Below are 22,543 nucleotides of genomic sequence, written 5' to 3'. Positions count from 1 at the left end.
CTTCCTCCTCCTAGTCTTTGAAATATTTATTACACATATTTTAGGCTTGCCTGCCAAACCCTTCACTGTTAAGTGCTGCTCCTGTTCATGGTCAGTGTGACCTTTTGACTTAGGTCCTTCACTTCTGTGTCACCAGGCTGGCCACACTCAACGTCTCCGTATGTTGCACCTGACTCAGCCCTCCGCCTTCGCAGTGGCTCTCCTAAAAATCACCACTTCATGCAGTCTGATAATCTAAGCTAGCTGAGGTGTTAGGACGCTGGGCCACCCTGCTGCAGGCTGCCCAGGCTCTTGAGGGGCACACAGCTGTTCGTCACAGTCCCATATGTGTACAGAGCCCTATCTCCTGTGTCTGCTAGGACTGTGGGAGGTGACGCTGTGCCCTGCAGGCCTCCACGGACCTTCCACATCCCTTCAGTGACTAAGAAGAATATTACCAGCCATATCACACTGAAGGTCTGATCTCAGAAGCTAAGCAGGGTTGGGCCTGGTTAGTACTTGGATGGGAGAAGAGAATTACCAGGGTGAGTTGATCCAGTCTGAGCACTGCTCCTCCTTGTCACCGCTGAGATGGCTCAAAGTTCCTCTCACCTCGTAATCAAAACCTCCACCTGCTCAGACTTAGAACACAGGCTAGGACTAGTGGCGATTGGTGTTGGGAAGGTCTCCTTCCCTCATGAGTGGGGGTCAAATAAACTTAACAGCTCTTACCCCACTCCCACTTTTTAAATTCTGATTTTTTTAATTTATTTTTTACTTTTTTTTTAAATTAATTTATTATTTACTCACTTGGCACTTTCCATTTCCCCGTATGTTGCAGCCCTGGGTCTCACCCAGATGTAAAGCCCACTCCAGTCCAAGTGCATGAAGGGCTGTATCTCCTACCTTTCCTTCTGCAGCTGAGGTCCTCTTACAGCACCTCAGTCCCACATCCACAAGCCCCACATAGAGACGAGGAAACTGCTCCTGATGATTTACAAATCTTCCCAGAACCATACCCTAGGAGAAACCTGCCACCCTAACCCTACTACCACCCTGGGACAGCCAGGACTTTGCAGACGACCTCCAATCCTGCCTGCCTGGAGCATGTGCCTGAGGGAAGGAGTGCTGTGGGGAGAGACTTCACGTACCAGTCTGCGGATGTCACGTTCGCACTCCCGCTTGATGCGATGCACCTCATCCTGATGTGCCTGGTACGCAGCGCGCAGGTCCGCGGCTTTGGCCTTGTCTGCCTGCATGCAGTTGCTGAGTGCCTCTTCCGCCTGTTTGCGCGCAGCCTTCAGCTCCAGGATCTCCTGTTGCAGCCGCTGGCGTTCGCCATCAAAGGTCCTGCGCGCCTCCTCGCGCGCGTCGGCCAGCAATGCAGTCTTGACTTTGTCTGCGGCGCCATCGCGCAGCACATTCAGCGTGGCCTGCAGCCGCTGCAGCTCACCTTCCTTGATCTTGGCGGTCCGGGCTGCCTCCTGCTCGTGCTGCCGGATGAGCGCCTCGCGCAGCGCCTGCAGTTCCTTCGTCTTCTCCTCGTGCAGCTTGGCCTTGAGTTCCGAGATGTAGGCCGTGTGGCGACGCTGCTCCTGCTCGCGCTCCAGCTTGGCCTCCTGCAGACGCTCCCGCAGCTTCCCTACCTGCAGCCAGAACGGTGGCCAGGGTTAAGGTCAGATCCTTCGAGGATAGCCTCAGCTCCATACTCTTCCTGTCTCCACCCTCTAGTTCCCCTGCAGGCCACACCCACAGCTCAGCCCACCACCCCAACCCCATTCCCATCTCCCTTTCCACAGTATTTTTTTATTTCTCTCTGGAGACACAAACCTTGAGGACGTTTCTGTTCTAAACTGTATGAGAAAGGACAACAAACTAAAGACAGAACAGAGAGGGAGATTCTAAACTGTGTGGCCGGTTTTTTTAGTGCCCATGGGCAGGGAGCTTGAGCCAGTGATGGTTGGCACCACTATTACCTTATGCCAGAGGGTCTTGCAGACCTGTATGGGATTAGATGCAAAATAGCTGCCCTGAGGCAGATGCATGAGACCAGTATCTCCTGACATCACATGCAATCACAGAAACAACACGTGGCACTATCCATCACCTCCCTCAGAGCCGGAACTGGAGCTCTCCTGGTGAATTTAGTGCCAGGGCATCAAGACTCAAACAGTCCATAGACGCCTTAAAGACAGCACCCTCCGAACACAAGGACCACTGCAGCTGAGTCGGGTCCTGCTCCAGCCTCACTGCCCCAGACAACTGTAAGTGCTATGGTCTCACTGTAAATCTGACAAGGTTTAGAATTGTTTGGAATTGGTGAGGAACGCATCTAGATATGTCTGAGGCCATTTCCTGAGAAAAATGTGGGAAGAAGACTTTCTTGCCCTGGAGAGGACCCAGGAGCTGGGGACCTGCTCATGCACAGCGGAGAACGCAAGTGCTTCCCTAGGTTCAGCTGTGCAGGCACTGAGGCTACAGTAGCCATGGATCCAGGTCTACTCCAACTAGAAGCAGACCTTGGCATAATCCATGTGGCCTTACAAGGATGCAGAATACAAGAGTGATGGGTTTTCACCAGAAAATTTTTAAGGGAAGTCTGGGAAGCCAGGCAATGCATAGCAAGGCAAGAGTCCCTTCAAAGAACTGCTGTCTTAGTTAGGGTTTTACTGCAGTGAAATGACACCATGACCAAGGCAAGTCTTATAAAGGACAACATTTAGTTGGGGACTGGCTTACAGGTTCAGAGGTTCAGTCCATTATCATCAAGGTAGGAGCAAGGCAGCATCCAGGCAGGCATGGTGCAGACAGAGCTGAGAGTTCTACATCTTCATCTGAAAGTTGCTAGTAGAAGACTGACTTCCGGGAAGCTAGGGTGAGGGTCTTAAGCCCATGCCCACAATGTCACTCTGACTCCAACAAGGCCACACCTCCTAATAGTGCCACTCCCTGGGCCAAGCATATTCAAACCATCACAAGCACTATGCCAGCAACATGTGAAACCTAAGGGACAACACAGACTTCAGGATGTCTGAGGTGCCAGGAATGTGAAACGTCTGCTGAGAACAAGGCAACTGTTGGCAACAAGGCAAGCCAACCTGGGACACAGCTCATGGGAGTGGGGCTGCCCAAGGCCCTCAGAGCTCACGCTAAGACACCGTGTGCTAGACGTGGAGCTACAGGATTACATGTTTGCCCTTCAGAAGTTCAGTCTGTTTTGCTTTGTTCCCCTGGCTCCTTTCATGGCTCTGGCCCATTATATTTGGGGAACATATAGGTAAGAGCTCATAGCTAAGAGATTGCCTTGAGTCTCACACAGAGACTTTAAACATGGACTTTTAAACACTTTTGGAAGTGTTAAGGTTTTGGAGACTCATAGACACAGACTGAATGCATTGCGCATCATGAGACAAACAAGGATGAGCTTTAGGGGCGTCCAGGATGGAATGCTATGGTTTAAAGGGAGGTGTCTGCATGCCAGACTGACAAAGGATAGACTTCAACATCAACTTAACTATGTTCTAGACTCACCCTGGAGATGAGGATTCTGGGAGTTGCCTGTAAGGATGTCTCTGGAGAAGATTACGTAAGGGGAAGGGCCCACCCTGCAGCTGGAGGGTACCGTTCTATGGGCGGGGGCAGGGGGGGAGCAGATGAAATAAGATGGAAGAAAGGACTCCAGCTAGGCTCCAGCAAGTCCCCTTTGTCTGCTTCTGTGATGGGAACTGTTGGTTCTGCTCTGCCTCACCTCCCCAGGTGTGATGGATGAGTCCTTTGAGAAGGCGGGTCAGAATCTGTTTATGTCAGAATCTTTGTTGTCCCAGGATCCAGAAAAGTAACTAACACACGGGTGTCAGCCTTGAGGCTTCGTGAACTGTAGAAGACCCGGCTCACCCTGCAGCTGTCTCACTAGAAGTAGGCACTTCCCTCACACATGAAAGTTTGTTACTGAGGCAGTACAAAGCCTGTAACTGGACCTTGGTAGAACTGGAAGTGGTGTTGTGATCGGTAGAAATTAGTAATGCCACATTTACGTGCCACTCCCTGCCATGACCCCCTCCAGGACACAACCGGACTATATCCCTCACTTTTTGACCCAGGGGGGCACACCCTCCTGTGCTGCCCCCTGGTGTTGTAAGAGGTTCTCCTGACAAGTCTTGTCTACCATGAGCTTTGCCATGGGTAGGGCAGGCTGAGCAGGTAAGGGTGGTAGCAGGTGGTGACAGGTTCTGCCTTGGTGGTAGGGGACAGCACCATCATCATGAAGCCACCACAGTCACAGAGAGTGACTGGGCAAAGACAGCCTGGGTAGTGGAAGCACAAAGAAAGCAGAAAGCCAAGACAGCAACAGAAAGCGGCAGCAGGCTTCCAAAGCCAAAGGCCAGAGGCTGCAATTTCTAGGGGCTGGCAGTTTCAGGGAACTGTCAAGCGCAAAGAGCTAAGGGTCCCCACATCCAAGGCCTAAGAGCTATAACAGCAGCTACTGCAAGAGCCCAGGATCTTGACACCCAAGACCTGGGAACAAGACTCCCAGCCTACCCAAGGCCAACCAACCCATTGAGGCTGGGGTCAAGGTCTGACTCACTTCTGCAGACCAAGGCTAGTTCCAGCTTTGGGATGGATAGGATAGTCTGAACTGGTTGCTGTGAGATTGAATAAACCACTGTCGGGCTACAGCCAGAACCTATGGCCTTTCCTCCACCATCACAGCTCCCTCCCCATACTACCTCAGACTCTGGGCCTTTTCAGGCTTTGAGTTCTGCCCTGACAGCCAGACACTCATCCCATCCTGCCCCCAAATGACACTCAAATTGTCCATGGGGGCTGTTGAAAACTTGATGCTGTGCAAATCTGTTTGCTTCCTCTCCAGCCAGCAAATTCCTTAGGGCCAGCTCTAGGGTCTTCACAGGCCCAGCCTGGCCTGCATGTGCTGAGACCTCCCAGACACCAACTGAGGGGAGAGGCCTCTTCTGAGTCACCTCATGCGAATCAGGTGTCCCAGTTCACAGCAGACTGCATGCAGGACTCAGGACAGGGCCCTCAGTGAATGGGTGGTGGGAGGAACACTTGCCCCACATTCCTCCTTTGCTGTGAAGCCTTTAATTGCCTGTCTTCTGCTAACATGAGGACACCATTAGCATGACCCTGCTGGTTAGTATGATATTACGTTCAAAGACACTTAAATGAAATTGTGCAGTTCACATTTATGTTTTTCCTGCTGGCCTGGGGGATGTGCTACTGAGTTCTCTGAGAACAGACTTGTCTCAGTGACTAAACAGACAGTGACTAAACAGACAAAGCCCCATGCAGACCACAGGGGTTGAAGGAGACAGCAGCCAGGAGATGGCCAGACAAATATCCCAAGTCCCAGAGCTGAGAGGCAGCTTGGTGGTAGGAGACTCCTGAAGCTGGTCTTTGCTACTTTATGGGTTCTTTTCCCTTCCCTTTACCTCCTGACTTCACCCCACATCACTAGATGGGAGAAAGAGAGAGAGAGAGAGAGAGAGAGAGAGAGAAAGAGAGAGAGAGAGACAGAGAGAGAGAGAGAGAGAAAGAGAGAGAGAGAGAGAGAGAGAGATCTGAATCTAATTTCTTTCTTCTTGCTTCTTCTTTGAATATAGCTGGTCATTGCTCCTTTGTGGGTTCTGTTCCCTTTCCCTTATCCCTCTGGCTTCACCCCATATCACTAGATAGGAGAGAAAGAAAGGTAGAGGGAAAAAGAGAAAGAGAGCCAAGTAATTTCCTTCTTCTTGTTTTTCCTTTGAGCACCATGTCTAACAAACCACAACCAACCCCCCTGAGCCACCAACAGCCACCAACCCCAATTATTGGGGCTCTAACATTGATATACCCTCTGAAAATTTCCCAGAATTCCAAACACACATAATTGTAGAAACTATCTGCAGCTGGGCAAAACCATGCCTCTGCTAGAGCATGAGGCAAATCATAATCAGTTACTGCAAAGCAGCCCTATATCCCCACACCTGGGATTAAGACAAAAACATAGTCTTATAATATTTCTGAAGGTTTTTGTTGTTGTTGTGTTGTTGTTGCTGTTTTTTAAGAAAACAATTCCAGGACTAGAGGGATGGCTTAGTAGTTAAGAGCACTGAGTGCTCTTTCAGAAGTCCTGAGTTCAATTCCCAGCAACCACACCGTGGCTCATGACATCTGTAATGGAATCTGATTCCCTCTTCTGATGTGTGTGAAGACAAAGCACGCACACACACACATATGCATATATATATGTTTTCATATATATGTATATGTATATATATATGAAAACAAAATTCCAGAATTCTCACTATAGACTGTCTTCAACAGTATAGTACCTGCTGGACCAGGGCTAACCTGGTATGGAGGCTCAGTTATGTCTCATAAAACGGACAAGCTAAAGTCATAAATACTGGGGTCTTAGGATGGCATTAGAGTGGTAAGAAGATCTGTAATGAGTTGGATTGGTACAAAATGAGCACATTTGATTGAGTCTAAATCCTATTTGTGATAGTTAAGATTAACTATCAACCAGGCAGATGTTAGATGAGCCCTGGGCATGTTTTGGGGGGAGTTATCTTAATTACATTAAGTGAGATGGGAAGACCCTTATGCAGTGGGGAGCACCTGGCCAGGGGGTCCAGGGCTGCATAGCAATGGAGAAAGCAAGCTGAGCCCTGGTTCATACTAGCTGCTCTCAGCTTCCGATTGGGAAGGCGATGTGACCAATTCCCCCAGAATCCATCCTGCGGCTTTAACTTCTCTGCCGTGAGGGATCTCAGAGCGCCCCCCATATCATAACAGCTGCCACAGCAAAGACTGTGGCAGTGGGGTTTTCCCCTGTAGCTGTTATCTCAGCCATTTAGGACAGCCTTGAACTAGTTCATCTCCTGCAAGCTCAGAACAAGAGTTGGGAGACTTTAAGTCACTCATCCATGATCAGGAAGCCAGTCTGGCTGAACTGAGGAGGGAGGCCACCGGGTCTATGGACGAGAAAGCTGGAGTCCCATGACGGTACTGTGTTAACTATTCTCCTGAAGGATGTGAGTGCCCAGCCAAGCACTGTTCCAACAGTTCCAAAGCTTATACATGCCCTGCAAGGGCGAGGAAGCTCCTGTCACAGAGCCAGGCTCTTTATAGACGACTTGCCCATAGCCCCTACCGTGACCCCTATCTTGCAAGGAAGGGAAACTGAAACGTAAAGAATCTCGCAGCCCCACCAAGGTCACAGAAAGTGTGTGGTCGTGGTCTTCTCAGCTGCCTCCTGTACTCAAAGGGGCAGCTGAGGCTCAGGCATGGGATTATACCCTTTACAGCCCAGTGCTCACAGCCCAGGCTAAGGCGGCACCAGAGGCCCTACCACACCTTGCTCTTCTCCTGCTGGAACTCGATCTGGATGTTGGTCAACTTGGCCCGTAGCTCTTCATTGGCCATCTGCACAGAGTCAGTCTCCGTCTCGGGCTTCTCACCCTTGCTGCGGCCCTTTTTAGACATGTTTCCTCTTGGAGTGAGATGCTGAGGTCCTGAGGTTCACGCCCGCCCACCAGCAAGCACAGCTACCAGCTCTGCTGTGCTAAGCAGTCGTGCAGGGCTCCGCTCATCCTCTGTGCACACCATCACTGACGATTCTGTTCAGGGAGAAGAGAAACTCAGTAAACACACAGCAAGTGTCCCCCTAGCCTGAGCATCCCGGGGGTTAAACACTTTGCTACACTCTAAGAAGGCCTACCACTCACAAGCCTGGTCTATCATAGCTCACTGGAGCTACCATAAAATCACCTAGAAGATGTTACAGGCAGAGTCTCACCATCCTTGGGGTCTGACCGCCATCTCCAACCAACTCCTGAATGATGCCCCCAAAGCAACATATTGTGCCACACTGCTCTAGTCCTGGCCTCTTGAGGATGCAGGACCTCACCAGTGTTTCTGTGAACCACAGCATACAGACCTCTGGGCAGCTCGTAAGTGTTGTTTCTAAAGGAATCCCAGGGTCTCACTTGAAGTACATGGCAGAGGACAGGAGGCAGGAGGCAATGTGTGTGCACTGCACCCCACAAGACAGGAAGCAGGAGGCACTGTGTGTGCACTATACCCCACAAGCCAGTAACTCAGGACCAATGTCAGTGCTGCACTCTGAAACATATGGTTCATCCCCAGAGCTAACTGTTCCTCCTGTACAGAGCAAAATTCTGTCATCCATGTTACAGATGAAGAAACTCAGGCATGCACCAGCCAAGCACCAGGTTACACAGCTCATAATGCAAATTGGAGCTGACCTGATCATCCTGCTATTTCCAAAAGCAACACAGGACAAGCAACTGAGGTCTCTGAATGTGCAGGCTCTGGGACAGCAGACCTTGCCATCAAGGGCCCAGTCCAAACCCCTCCTGCTGCCCACCAACCAAGGGAAGCTCCAGTCAGGGCAATACCTGCCACACGGCCACAAAGTTGAAGTGCTGCCCAGTGGGGGTGGGGAGGACACATGAGAGGAAAGGATGGAGGAAGGAAGGAAAAGAAGATGTTAGGAGAAATGAACAAAATATATAGTTTCTAGTCCAACACATAAGAATTTTGGAGTCCAAAGATAGATAAACAAAATGGAAACAAGGAAAATTATTAGATCCATCAGAAGACTGACCTCATAGGGCAAAGCCATGTCCCACAGAGAGCCCGGAGCAGAGAACCACTTTCCAAGAATCAGCTCCAGTTCCTTTTGCATCAGGCCCAGCTCTCAACAAAATATCAAAGACTAGACCCAAACTTAGACAAAGTAATTCTGAATAACATGCAAAGGGCCTCAGTGAAAAAAAGCAAACAGTATGGCAGAACAGATGGTCTGTAAGTAGAGAAGAAAAATCCAGGAAAGGATAATGAGATGTCCAAGTTAAAAAAAAAAAAATACAAACGCACCACAGAAGAACTTAAACAAGCTTTCTACAAGCTCTTTGCAGGAGTGCACAAAGCTAAAGTGTCCATGAGCTCACAGGTGCATCAACAGTGTATTCCTGAACTGAAGAGAGTCTGTCTGTGAGCTCACAGATGTTAACACGGTGTCTTCAAACTGAGAAGCAATGGAAAACCAATGGAGAAAGAGACCAGACCGTCCAAGGGCAAATCAGTGAGGAGGTGGTGTATTAGCCAGGCTAATAGCTGTGCTCAAACACACCAAAAGCAACTTGAAGAGGAAAGGGTTTACTTCAGCTTATAGTTCCACATCACACTCCACTACTGATGGAAATCGGGGCAGGAAACTCAAACAAGGGAAGAGCCTGGAGGCAGGAGCTGAAGCAGAGGCTGTGGGGGAAGGCTTACTTACTGGCTTGCTCATAGGCCAATCTGGTGGGGACATCTTCTTAATCTGGTTCCCTCTTCTAAAAGGACTCTAGCTTGTGTCAGGTTGATCTAAAACTAGCCAACACAGGTGAGAATGGAAGAGTGAGAGAAGGAGTCACAGGACTCTGTGAAGCCGTCCGTGTGTGGGCTTCCCCCAACTAATAGCAGACACCCAACCATAGGTACACACATTGTACTTGCACTTGAGTATATCACAAGTAAGCTGCAGCTGACCAGAGATGAAGGAAAAGAAAATCCTAAAACAAAGCCAAGGAGAAATGCCTCGGCTATAGAGAAACAACGATAAAAATTCAGGAGATATCTCCATGGAAATGATGGGGGGTGGGAACCGGAGCAAAATACCGTTTAGAGGGGAAAGTCAACCTGCAATTCAGTCAACCTGTGACATTTTCAGAAGACTAGAAATAAAAGCAAAAGAATTGGCCAAGCTACACAGATCTCCCACTTTAAGGATACGAGAAAAGCCTCTGAGAGAGTGAGTGAGTCAAAATCCCAGTCTAGCTGGACATGGAGTGTGGTGTACACCTTTAACCCCAGCACTTGGGAGGCAGAGGCTAGTGAATTCACTCTGAGTTTGGGGCCAGTGATGGCTACAAGAGTTCCAAACCAGCCAGTGCTACACAGTGAGACTGTCTAAAACAAAAACAAACCAACAAACAGTCCTCAGACTAAACAGGAGCACAAACAAATGAAAACCAGATGATATTGTAAAACTATGATTTACATTTAAAGAAGAGCTCTAGAGAGGGGATAAGTAAACACCGGAAAAACTTGAGGTTTCTATTCTTAACTGATCTGACAGATACCGGTTTGCTAGAGCAGAAAGAACTTGCAACGAATGCTTGCAGCTCCAGCTGGGAGAAGGAGGGGCAGAGAGCCAGACCCCCACAACATACTAAGGAAGTAGGACCCATGCAGATGCTGTAGTGTACTGTTCATCCAAACTGTACTTAAGACAGCTTCTAAATACATGTTCCGAACTCTGGGCTACTCCTGAAACAGTTTTGAGAGAGAGGAACAATGAGTTCCTCTTAAAACGGAAACATTAAGCTACAAAAGACAGAAAAAGAGCAGAAGACAAAATCAGTTACTAAGAAGACTTAAGGAATCCAGGATAATAATTAACTGGGCAGACAGCAGCCAAGGACACCAGCTCTAATTCAACCACACAGAGCACAGCGGCGTCACAGCTGGCCGCTGCCCCAGGCTGGGGTCAGGAAACTGCACGTGAGAACCAGGAGAAAAATGGCAACAATAGTATCTGAATTCACACTGCCCAAAACGTTAGCTCTGAGCACCCAGCACTCACACTTTGCACCATGCAATGCCTGCAGAGGCTGCAGGGAACACCGTGGCTCCATCTCACTGCTGTTGGATTGCCTGCTCTTCTTCAAACAGGACAGTTCCAGTAAGGAAACAAAAGCTTTTAAGATGTTCCTACCATCATTGTTCAGCACGTGAATATCAAGTTAGTGTCTAAGTCTCTGAGTTTTGTGGTGTTAGACTGTTGGATTTTTAATAATCGTATCTGGGGCTAGTGAGATGGCTGAGTGGATTAGGATGCCAAGCTTAGTCTCTGGGACCCGCGTGGTAGAGGGCAAGAAGTGACTCCTGCAAGTTGTCCTCTGACTTCTAGGCATGTGCACACATACTATAAATAGATAAATAAACATAATAAAAATTTTCTTAATTGCTGTCTGTGTTGTTAACATTTTTCATAATAAATTCAATGGATTTTGACTCATGACTAAGGCAGAATTCACAACAACTTCTGAAGTGGCCCTAAGCATGCTTTTGTTATTCGGTATGATATATTTATTTATGCAAAGTGGCATTTGAAGCTTTGAGGATTACAAAATCAAAATATTAGTCAGCTCTGAAATATATTAGAGGTATTCTACTCCATCTCTTGGTATCAAATATTCAGACAATATTTAATTCCTTATGTAAAAATAAAAAGCCCATCCTTCTCATTAGTATGCAAATCTGCTTTCATTTTAAGAAATGCCAAAATTATAGGAACATAATAGAATTGTTTTAAGGCCGGGCAGTGGTGGCGCATGCCTTTGATTTCAGCACTCAAGAGGCAGAGGCAGGCAGATCTCTGTGTGTTTGAGGCCAGTCTAGTCTACAAAGTAAGTTTCAGGACAGCTAGAGCTATATAAAGAAACCTTGTCTCAAAAAACAAAAAGAAAAAAATTATTTAAAAGTAAATATCATACAACTTATCAGGAAACATTTGATTTGTGTGCTTATACCTTTAAACTTGGATTCATGTGAAAATTACTCCAGCAAAATAGATCACAAGTGGAAAAAGCTTTAGAAGCACCCCATGGAGACAGAAACTGCCAGAGTGGAGTCGGAATAAGCCCCAACCATTTGTTGACGACCACCAAGCAATGACTTTTAAGACTCTCTCGTGTGCAAAGCTGGCCAATACATTCATTGTTAACTGGGGAGTTGGTTTGAATTCATACCTGGTCACAGAGGAACCAAATGGAAATCAGGAAGTCAAGGCCCTGCTGGCAGGGCCTCCAGGATTAGGACAACTCCACTCGTGGGAGCTCGTGAATATTTATGGGCGGGTCTCCCTCCCACCCACTGCCCTCACCAGCATCTCTTTGATGATCATGGGAACAGTTACAGCCAGCAAGCTCTCTGTAAGGCTCAAATAACTGAAGCTAAAAACGACTGTCCCATTCCCATAAGAAGAAGCACTCCACATCATACTCTAAGGAGGAGAGAGGGAGAGAGGGAGGGAAGAAGGGTGGCTGGGTGGGCCATAAAGGGGTGTGACCAATACTGAGCCCAGTTGTTTGGAAATAAATTACAGAGCCTGACACGAATCAACCCTTTGGGAAAGCAGAGTCCATAAGCTCCCTGAAACTCTCCTTCTCCCAGGGCTTCATTTTCCAGACACAAGGTTGACGCCCAAAAGTGGGTGGTGAGCCACCCTGGGGCAGGAGATTCTTTGCTGATTTTCTAGCAGAGCAGACACTTCCAGAGCCAGAGATGAAAGCCATCTTGTGTTCTCTTGCCTGCAAAGGTGCTCCCTAGAGCATACCTTGTAAATTTCCTACATGGTCCCCTGAACTTTCTAGACTCCTCTGCAGAAGGGGGGTCATGTGAACAGACTTGGCCAATGATGTACAGGAGCAGTTGTGCCTAGGGCCCTTATGGGTGGAGTTTAAAGCCTGACTGCTCTTCCTGCCTACAAAACCCTTGAAAATCATCTGTTGAGGTGGTGACAAGGCCACAGGGACATCTGGGTTCCTGACTTGCCCACTAGACAGGCCCAACCAGCCTTCACTTAAGGATCTGTGAACCAGAACTGTCCTTTCAAGCTCCCTTTGTTGGCACAGTTTGCCCCACAGAGCAAGAAGATCTAGTCTTCACAGGCCTCTCTGGTCAGGTATCCCCACCTTAGGGAAGGCATCAACAATCAATGGTCCTCAGACCAACAGCCAGCCTGGACTTGAAATCATTACCACCACCACCCCCTCCCAGAACCGGATTCCAGCTTTGTCTGGGAGTCTCTCCACCTGCCCTGCAGGATGGTTGGTTACCATGGCAGCACGGAAGTCCCTGCTAACCATTTCAGATAATCTAGGTGGTAGGTGACTACCACCTAGGTATGCTAGCCTTGGAGGGAGTTGAGAGACATTGAGAGGGGGAAAGAAGCAGGGAGCAAACTGTTGGTCCCTTCAATACCAGCAGAGGTGTTCTGATGGACCCTGGACCCTGGGAGCCTGTGGTCTAGACTGTTCTCACGGTCAGTTTTGAAATAGTCCCTTTAGGGACTGCAGTAGAGGTATCTTCCTCTGGCAGCAGAGAATAAGGAAAGTGTGTGGTGTCTTTCAAAGATGCTGTGTGTCAGCAAAGGCTCACCCATTCAGCTCTCTCTGTGTCTAGATGACTCTCCTTCCAAGAGGTGTAGACTGAGGTTGCTGCTAAGGCAGAAGTCTACCTGCTAGGGCGACAGTGGAATATGATCTGAGACCCTTTTGTGGACCCCCCTCTGCTGTGGGAGGGGTGCAGAGGTGGTTTTTATCTGCTCTTCCTCTATATTCTCCACGGCATTTTCCATACCCAAAAGATAATGTTTTCCATTAAAATGGATTAAATTGGAGGGATCATATCCCCATCACACCCTGTTCACATGAAAAGAAAAAAAAGACACAAACAAGCAATTGCAATCAAGACACCTACCAGCCAAGAGCCACAAGAGCCTGCTGAACTGCCTTGGTCCTCAGCACAGTGATGGGCATTGAACAGACACTCAAAAATGGTGGCCACAACTAGGCTTGGTGGATAGGGCCTATAACTTCAAGAAAACTGGAAGGTTGAAGCAGGAAGATCTCAAGCCCTAGCCCAGGCTAAGACCAAAGAGTGGAGAGAAGTAAAGCCGGGGCCTTGAGCACATACCTTGCACAGATATCTTGCATGGCCTTATCACAGAAAGGCACGAGTTACATCTACATCAAATGGAAAACTGTCCTGAACTGATGCTGAGGACAACTAACTGGTGGTCAGAGCCGACGAAGCCTCACTGGTCAGCCAGCAGCTGGTGGAGCAGGTGTTGATGGGACCCTGGAGGGAGACTGTGTGGAACGCAGTGTCATGGAGAGCTTTTAAGTGTTATCCAACTTTTCCACACTCTAGAAGTCAAATGCTCCATGTAAGAAACTCCAGGAAACAATGGAAAAGGAAGAGGAAAAGAAACGTCTGTGTGTCCCCTAATGTATGTCTGTGTGTGCCTGTTGGGGGATGAGGGGCTGGGGAGGTGGAGATCAACATCATATATCTATCTTCCCCTATGTTGGTAAGACGTGGTCTATGATCTCTCACTGAACCTAGAACTCACTGTTGTGGCTAGAACTGCTGCTGATCAGTGAGTCCCTGGGATCCTCCTGTCTCCAGGCCTCAGTGCTGGGGCTACACGTGCACATTACTTATACCCAACTTTTACATGGGTGCTAGGAATCTGGACTCAGGGCTTCATGCTTATGTACTGAGCCCTTTACCTGATGAGCCAACTCCCTGGACCAGAACTCACTTTTAAACTGTTGTCTACCCATCATTTTCCATGTTGCTGTGACACACTGGCTTGTTCACTCTTGACAAAGTCTAGGTGTCTCTCTGGGCAGAGAGGGCAGGGGTTTGGGAGGCCATGGCCTGCCCTCTCGGCTGTTCTGCTCTGGATGAGACCTGTTCAGCAAGGATGTGCGTGTGAGGAGAGGCTAACCGGGCCCAGCCCAGAGCTTCAGATCTGTGGAACCCGAAGATGTCTCTTTCAATAATCTTGTACAAGGTAAAAAGGTTGTCTTTGTGTTATTCAAATGTTAATTTCTGTACCTGGCAGAGAACTGAGTACCACCCTGATTTTGGTACAGTTATTCTAATTGTTCAGCACCTGCATCATATTTTGTAAACATTTTTCTCCATCACCTTCTGATTGGTTTAGAGCTGACAGCCTATGGCAGGACACGAGAGGAAAGGCGAGACATATGGGCAGAGATAGGGACTCTGGAAAAGAATCAGGTGTGTGGATTTGCCAGCCAGACACAGAGAAGTCCGATGTATGGGGACTGAATGAGAGGTAACAGGTCACAAGGCAAACATGAGCTAGAATGAATGGGTTAATTAAGTTACTTGAGCTAGTTGGGAATGAGCCTATGCTATAAGGTCTAAGCATTCATAATGAGAAGTCTCTGTAATTGGATGCTGGCTGGTCAATAGACGTCAATTATAAAGCCAGCAAAGGCAAACGAGGCACAGCAGACCTGCTTGTCCTGAGTGTGGGAGGGGCTACAAATCTAATGTAAACTGCTTTGCAGAGCCTGGGCTTGCCCGATGCTCCTTCCCAGTTGGGATGAAAAGGTCACACCACAGAGACAAGTGTTATGACATATTTAACACACCTAACACCTACACACCTCAATGGGTGGAAAGGTGGATTCCATATGGGCTTTAAGAAGAGTCAACAGCAAACTCCTTCCAAAAACAGAGGATAGGACCATTTCCCAAGTCACCCTCTGGCACCAGGACTGTGGTGATCCACAATGACATCATAGGAGAAGAAACAACAAACTGGTACCCTTGATGAATGCAGGCACTCAGATCCTCAGCCAAACACTAGAAAACAGGACCATGAGACAAAGAAAAGCAAACACTGCAGCTCCCAGGTCCTAGCAAGGGCTGCCTAGCACATCCCAAGCCAGAAGGACTGCTCTCAGAGGCAGGACCCTCTCTCCCCACCCCACCCCCACCGAGGACATATATCTCCTCTCCTAAGCTTCATCAGTCTGCCCTGTGTCTCCCTCTGAGAAGCCACACTGGGCAAACAGAGCTGGAGTCCCCAGTAACACTGTTCCACACAGTCTACTCAGTAACTCACTCAACCATGATTGTCCATGTGCAGGATGCTGGTCCTAGAATGAGAAACCCCTGCCTGCCTCTGACCTCTCCTTCCTTACCTTAGTTCTGTGCTCATGGGACCTGCTGTGTCTGGCACTAAGCAGATGCAGTGACAGCATGGCAGAGGGAGCCTTGGGACAGCTGTGGGCTCGGCCATGTGTACTGTGGGAATTCTGAAATGGATGGGTTCCATGACAGAGGGTAAGGGTGTTGAGGGTAATAGGAGAGTCTCCCCCCTTTCTTTCTCTCTCTCAGTGTACCTCTGAGAGAAAAAAAGATCCCTCTCCCACTCAGCCTTGCTAAGTCTTGCTAAGCTTGTCTAAGCCTTGCTCCTAGCACCCCCCTGAAACTGACACATCCTGCTCACACCCCACCATCCCAGTAGAAGTCTTCCTCAGGGACTGTCCTTCTGTCGCCGACCCCCCCTCCCACGTAGCATTCTGTAGTCAAGGTGAGATGCATGCGCACAACTATGTATGTATGCCTTTCCCCAATTCTTGTTATAAAACTGTCCTTAGCCGTAGGTCTAGGGACATCTCTTATGGTTGCAAGCCAGCCTTGCAGATGAGTGTGTCCCAGCAGCCAGTTATTTTTTTTTTCTGGCTGGTGTCTGCAACGGCACAGTAATCACCAATCAGCCTCAACGGTTTACCACGTGACCTGCGGCTGGACTCCAGCAAACTCGAAGCTGAGTGCTGATGGTCTGATGGCTTCTGAGCATGTTTCTGAGACTGAGCCCAGGGTGGCTGCATCGCCTGGCAACGTGGCCCAGAGGCCAGCTGACTTCCAGCCCCTGATGTGGGCTCTGGCCCAGCAGACCTTCCTGTGCAGGGAGTGGCATTTTGCATCTGTTTCTCCTAAACAAATGAGGATTTCAGGCTTTTGCTCAGGCTGTCGGAAACACACATCAACATCACATCCCTACACATCCCTTAGCTTCACACACACACACACACACACACACACACACACACACACACACACACGCATGCACACATAGGCTTACTGTGAGCGAGTCCACCAAGGAACAGTCCACCGCTTGTGGATCAGGAGCCAATGCCATCATTTTTTACCAATTCAACTCAGTAGCATGTCCTGGGTGCCAGCCAGGCATGGGGAAAGAGGGCAAAGGGAGGAGGTGCTATGGGGCTGCAGAGATCCCTGCACTGCAGGAGGGGGACCTGCTTCTTGCTGTTCCTCACACTGCCTCGGGTATCCCGGTAGCTCATCTGCAGACTACCATGTCCATTCCCAGGCCCAGATGGAATTTCAAACATTTCATCCTGGATGGAAGCTCCTTATGGCCCAGAAAGGGAACAATTTACAAGTGTCAGGAAGCCCCTGAATGTGCCATCTGTGCCAGAGCCCTCCCTCCTGAAGGTTATGTAAGCAGTAAGAACTGCTAGAGAGACTGAGGCAGGGCAGCTTGCTGGAATAGATGCTCTCTAACCAGGTGCATGCCTACAGGTGTCCATGAGCCATCCCCCATGCTGGGATGGGCTTTGGGGATGCAGCTGTCTTTGAGTCATTTCTGCTCCTATAAATAACCCTCATCCACATTCCCATAAGTAACTCCAGTAAAACTCATGGGTCACTGGACTTTGGTGTATCCACAGTTTGATCTCTTGTCAGTTTCCATATTCCCCACAATGACCCATCCTCCCTATGTCACCCAGCACCTGCCCTCAAGTCCTCCACAGCCAGTTTCACACACATTCCTTAAAGGAATACCCCATGGAGACTATGCAAGCACCTGCCCCATGCCAAGTCCTGGGTGACAGGCAGAGAGCCCCACAGCTGCTGCCCTAAGGCCCTGCAGGTTCACCTGTGTCATAGAAGACAGGCCAGTATCGCCTGCACATGAGCTCAGATGTCTCTAAATGCTTTCAGATAGACTCCCAGCACCAGCCCCCATAGCCCACCTATATAAAGAAAGCCTGTAAAAACCGAAGAGGCACTCCTGCCAAGGGAGCTAAGTACAGATCTTCACCCTTCCCTCCTCTCCTCCAAAGCCAGTTCCTCAGGCTTACCCCAGCCTTCCTCCCGACTCACCCCATTATCCCAGCCCCCAACTCCATCAGGTATTCCCTGGGAAGCCAGCAGCCAAGCCTGCCAGAGAAGAAAGTAGGCCAGCGAAGCAGGTAGATGAGCTTCAGATCTTCACTCCCCTCCTCCAAATCTTATCCTCCAGTCTCATGCCCAGCTCTGCAGCAGACTCCCCATGATGGCTTCACTGGCTCTCTGCCCCTCTTCCCAGGAGACTAAGCTGATACTGGTGAGACACACCCTACTTTCTACCTCTGTAAACTTCTTTATCCTCCAAGCTCACCTCTATTCCTAAGTGTCAGTCCCCAATACCTAGAAATATATTTTACCTAGAACCCGCAGTGGCCACACCTAGTGGAATGCCAGAGTAATTCCCTACCAACCAACACAGGGCCACCACCACATCCTCCTGAGAACAGAGAGGGCAACAGAAGCCAATGAACAAAAACAAAGGGACTCAGCCAGTTCTAGCATGGCCAACATAGCTGGGGAAGCCTAGCCCTTCCCCCATTCCCTCTGCCTGGCTAAAAACCATTAGATTACATTCCTAAAGCTAATTCCCAAGGTCTATTCCCTCATTTGGCTAATTCCTCCCCTCCTCCTGAGGGTGACTACCAAGGTCCAGATATCAAACTATTGAGGTCCAGCAATCAAAAGCCCCGTTTGACCCAATTAAAATTAAGCACATCATCACAACACGGGGTTTTCCCGTGTACCCTAATAAACTGCCATTTTCCTATGGGCCATGTCTGACTCCTCTCTATACAGAGACACGTCTTTGTCCTCCTGGGACAAAAATCCTTTCCCCCCTCTCCCCTGCCCCTTTTCTCCTCTCTCCTTTGTTCCCTTTCTATATGTCCTGTCTTTGTCCCTTATCCCTGCTGTCTGTCCCTCTGGGACAAATAAATCTCTTTTGTGCTGAGAACTTGGTCTCAGGTGTCTTGAGATGACTTAGATGTTCCTTATTCAAAATATCCACCCAACAGAGACAAGACCAAATGCCAGCACCCAGAGTCACAATCACTGCAAACCCAGATGCCACCAGCAGAAAAACACAACCAATAACAGCCAGGACACCATGTCCCTACTAAGCCCAGCAACCCTACTACAGTAGGCCCTGACATAGGGTAAGCACAAACTAGACACCTCCAAATTGCCATGATGAATAAGACAGAGGTCCTTAAAGAGAGGACGAATAAATCCCTTAAAGAAATCCATGGAATCGCAAACAGTGGAAGGAAATGAATAAAACAGTTCAAGACCTGAAAGTAAAAACAGAAGCAACAAACTGGAGGAAATCTGTAAATGAAAAGCTTAGGAACTCAAATAGGAACTTCAGAGGCAAGCCAGCCCAATAAAATACAAGAAATGAAAGAGAGAATTTCAGGCACTGAAGACACCATGGAAGAAATAGATACCTCAGCCAAAGGAAATGTTAACTTTTTTTAAAAAAATCTTGGCACAAGAAAATCCAGGAAATCTGAAACACTGTGAAAAGACCAGATCTAAGACTAATGAATATACAACAAACCCAAACTTATGAGACACAATGAAGGCATTCTAAGAGGCAAATTCACAGCACTACGTGTCTACATAAGAAAAAAAAATTAGAGAGATCTCATATTGGTAACTTAACAGCACACTTGAAAGCTCTAGAACAAAAAGAAGAAGCCACACCCAAAGGAATAAAGACCAAGAAATAATCTAGCTCAGGGTTGAAATCAATAAAACAGAAATGAACAAACAAGCCAACAATACAAAGAATCAATGAAACGAGTTTTTCTTTGATAAAAACCAATAAGATTGACAAACTCTTATCCAAATTGACTACAGGGCAGAGAAAAAAGATCTGAATTAACAAAATCAGAAATGAAGGAGAGGAAATAACAACAGACAATGAGAAAATCCAGAGAATCATAAGGATATACATTCAAAACCTAAAAGAAATGGATAATTTTCTCAATAGATACAACTTACCCAAGTTAAACCAAGATCAGATATGTCATTTAAACAGACCTATAACCCCAAGTAAAATAGTAGCAGTCACTAAAAGTCTAACAACAGCAACAACAAAAGGCCCAGGGCCAGGTGGGTTTACTGCAGAATCCCACCAGACCTTCAAAGAAGAGTTAATACCAATACATCTTAGAAGCTGAAGGATGTTGCCCAATTTGTATTACAAGGCCACAGTGGCCTTGATACCAAACTACACAAAGACCCAACAAAAAGAGTTACAGACCAACTTCCCTTAAAAATTCTAAATAAAATATTAGCAAATTGAACCTAAGAACACATCAAAAAGATCATCTACCATGATCAATTAGGCTTCATCCCAGAGATGCAGGGATAGCTCAACATACATAAGTCAATAAATGAATCCACCATATAGACAAACTAAAAGGCAAAAACCATATGATCATCCCATTAGCTGCAGAAAAATCCTTCAACAAAATCCAACACCCCTTCAGGATAAAAGCCCTGAATATATTAAGGATACATGGGATATATTTCAATATAATAAAGCCATTTACAACAAGCCTATAGCCACCCATAGCCAACTCCAAGTTAAATGGAGAGAAACTCAAAGTAGTCAGGAACAAGACAAGGCTGCCCACTCTCTCCATACCTATTCAATATAGTACTTGAAGTCTTAGCCAGAGCAACAAGGCAACTGATGGAGATCAAGGGGATACAAACTGGAAAGGAAGGGGACAAAGTATTATTATTTGCAGATGATATGACAGTATACATAAGTGACCTTAAAAAATCCCACCAGGAAAACCCTATAGATGATAAACACTTTAGGCAAAATAGCTAGATGCAAAATTAACTCACAAAAATGGGTAGCCTTCCTACATCCAAATGCCCAACAGGCTGAGAAAGAAATCAGGGAAATATCTTTCAGAATAGCCCTGAATAATATACAATGCCCTACTGTAACTCTAACCAAGCAAGTAAAAGATTTGTGTGATGGAACTTTAAGAAATCAGAGAAAGCATCCAACCCTGTTCTAAAACGTGGAGTCAAAATGCCTCAGATAACTGCATGTTCTCGGCTCCTCCTAAACTGTTTGCTTCTTCCCCTGCAACTGCCAAGCAGGACGGAGTTTTTCTGTGTCCTGTGTCTTTAAATACCCCCTGTAATGTGCATTTGAGCCTGCTCTGTGAGCAGTGTTTCTTTCTAGGCAGTCACCAGCTGGCTTAATATAGATTCCTAAATCAGACTTTGGTCACGCTGAGTAGTCTTCAGGTCTCTATTCCCCAACAATGGTGCTGGTCAAACTATATGACTGAATATAAAGCACTGCAAATAGAGTCATGCTTATCACCCCACACAAAACTCAACTCTAAATGGATCAAAGCCCTCAGAATAAAAGCAGACACACTGAACCTGACAGAAGAGACAGCAGGGAGCAGCCTTGAACTCATTGGCACAGAAGGCTTTCTAACTAGACACCATGAGCACAGGCACTAATATCAATAATTAATAAATGAGAACTCACAAAAGTGAAAAGTGTCTGTGTGGCAAAGGACACTGTTCGTTTGGATAAAGCATCAGCTTACAAAACAGGAAAAGAGCCGGGCAGTGATGGTGCATGCCTTTGATTCCAGCACTTGGGAGGCATAGGCAGGAGGATTCCTGAGTTTGAGGCCAGCCTGGTCTACAAAGTGAGTTCCAGGACAGCCAGGGCTACACAGAGAAACCCTGTCTCGAAAAACAACAACAACAACAACAAAAAAAAAAAACCCACCAACAACAAACAGGAACCAACTACAACTACACATCTGGTAGAGGATTAGGACCCAAAATAAAGAAAAACAACAAAAAACTAGATATCAAAAATAAATAAACAACCCAATTTAAAAAGATCTAAACAGAGAATTCTCCATAGAGGAAACTCAAATGGCTGGGAAACACTTAAAGGAACGATCAATATCCTTAGTCATCAGAAAAATGTAAATCAAAGCAATTTTGAGGTTTCATCTTACACCCATCAGAATGACTAAGATCGATCAAACAAGTGACAGCTCATGCTGATGAGGATGTGGAATAAGGAAAACACTCATCCATTGCACTTGAACAAGTGTAAACTTGTACAACCACTATGGAAATCAGTGTGGCAGTTCCTTAGGAAGACAGGAATCAATTTTCCACAAGATCCAATTACACTCTTGGGCATATAGCCAAAGGATGCTTCATCCTACCACAGAGACACTTGCTCAACCATCTCCACTGTTGCTCTGCTCATAACAGCCAGAAACTGGAAACAACCTAGTTGTTCCTCAGCAGATAATGGATAAAGAACGTGTGGTACATTTACACAATGGAATATTACTCAGCTGTTAAAAGGATATCATGAAATGTGCAGGTAAATAGATGTAACTAGGAAAACATCATCCGATGTGAGGTAACCCAGACTCAGAGACACAAATATGGTATGTATGTATTTATATGTAAATATTAGCCATTAATTCAATGGTAAACAAGCTACAATACATAGACCCAGAGTGGTTAGATATAGAGTAAGGGACAATTGATCTTCCTAGAAAAGAGAAATAGCATAGATAGTTATGGATGGATGGGGAGATGCTGGAGCAAGAAGACCATGTGGGAAGAGGTAGTGATAGGGGGCTGAGGGAGAGAATACTGGGAGAAACAACTAAAATTAAGGTCTACTTGAGGGGTCATATGAAAGCCTAATACAGTAGAAGCTTCCATATATGTTTGTATATATATATATATATGTATATAT

The 22,543-nt window shown here is 47.2% G+C and overlaps 1 protein-coding gene across 4 annotated transcripts in view; it reads right to left on the bottom strand.

Annotated features, from left to right (window-relative positions):
* Positions 1–22,543, bottom strand: part of Jakmip1 (janus kinase and microtubule interacting protein 1) — a 122,950-nt gene that overhangs the window by 58,571 nt on the left and 41,836 nt on the right. For all 4 annotated transcript variants that reach the window (XM_031341903.1, XM_031341904.1, XM_031341902.1 and 1 more), the window contains exons 2-3: positions 7,339–7,601; positions 1,131–1,625 (exon numbers count right to left, since the gene is read on the bottom strand). In XM_031341903.1, the coding sequence (XP_031197763.1) occupies positions 1,131–1,625; positions 7,339–7,467 (624 nt within the window). In that variant the 5' untranslated portion in view covers positions 7,468–7,601. The remainder of the gene's footprint in view (positions 1–1,130; positions 1,626–7,338; positions 7,602–22,543) is intronic.

The sequence above is a fragment of the Mastomys coucha genome, unplaced genomic scaffold (genome assembly GCF_008632895.1).
Source record: "Mastomys coucha isolate ucsf_1 unplaced genomic scaffold, UCSF_Mcou_1 pScaffold22, whole genome shotgun sequence".
NCBI classification, from domain to species: Eukaryota; Metazoa; Chordata; class Mammalia; order Rodentia; family Muridae; genus Mastomys; species Mastomys coucha.
This window is presented reverse-complemented; position numbering and strand designations above follow the sequence as displayed.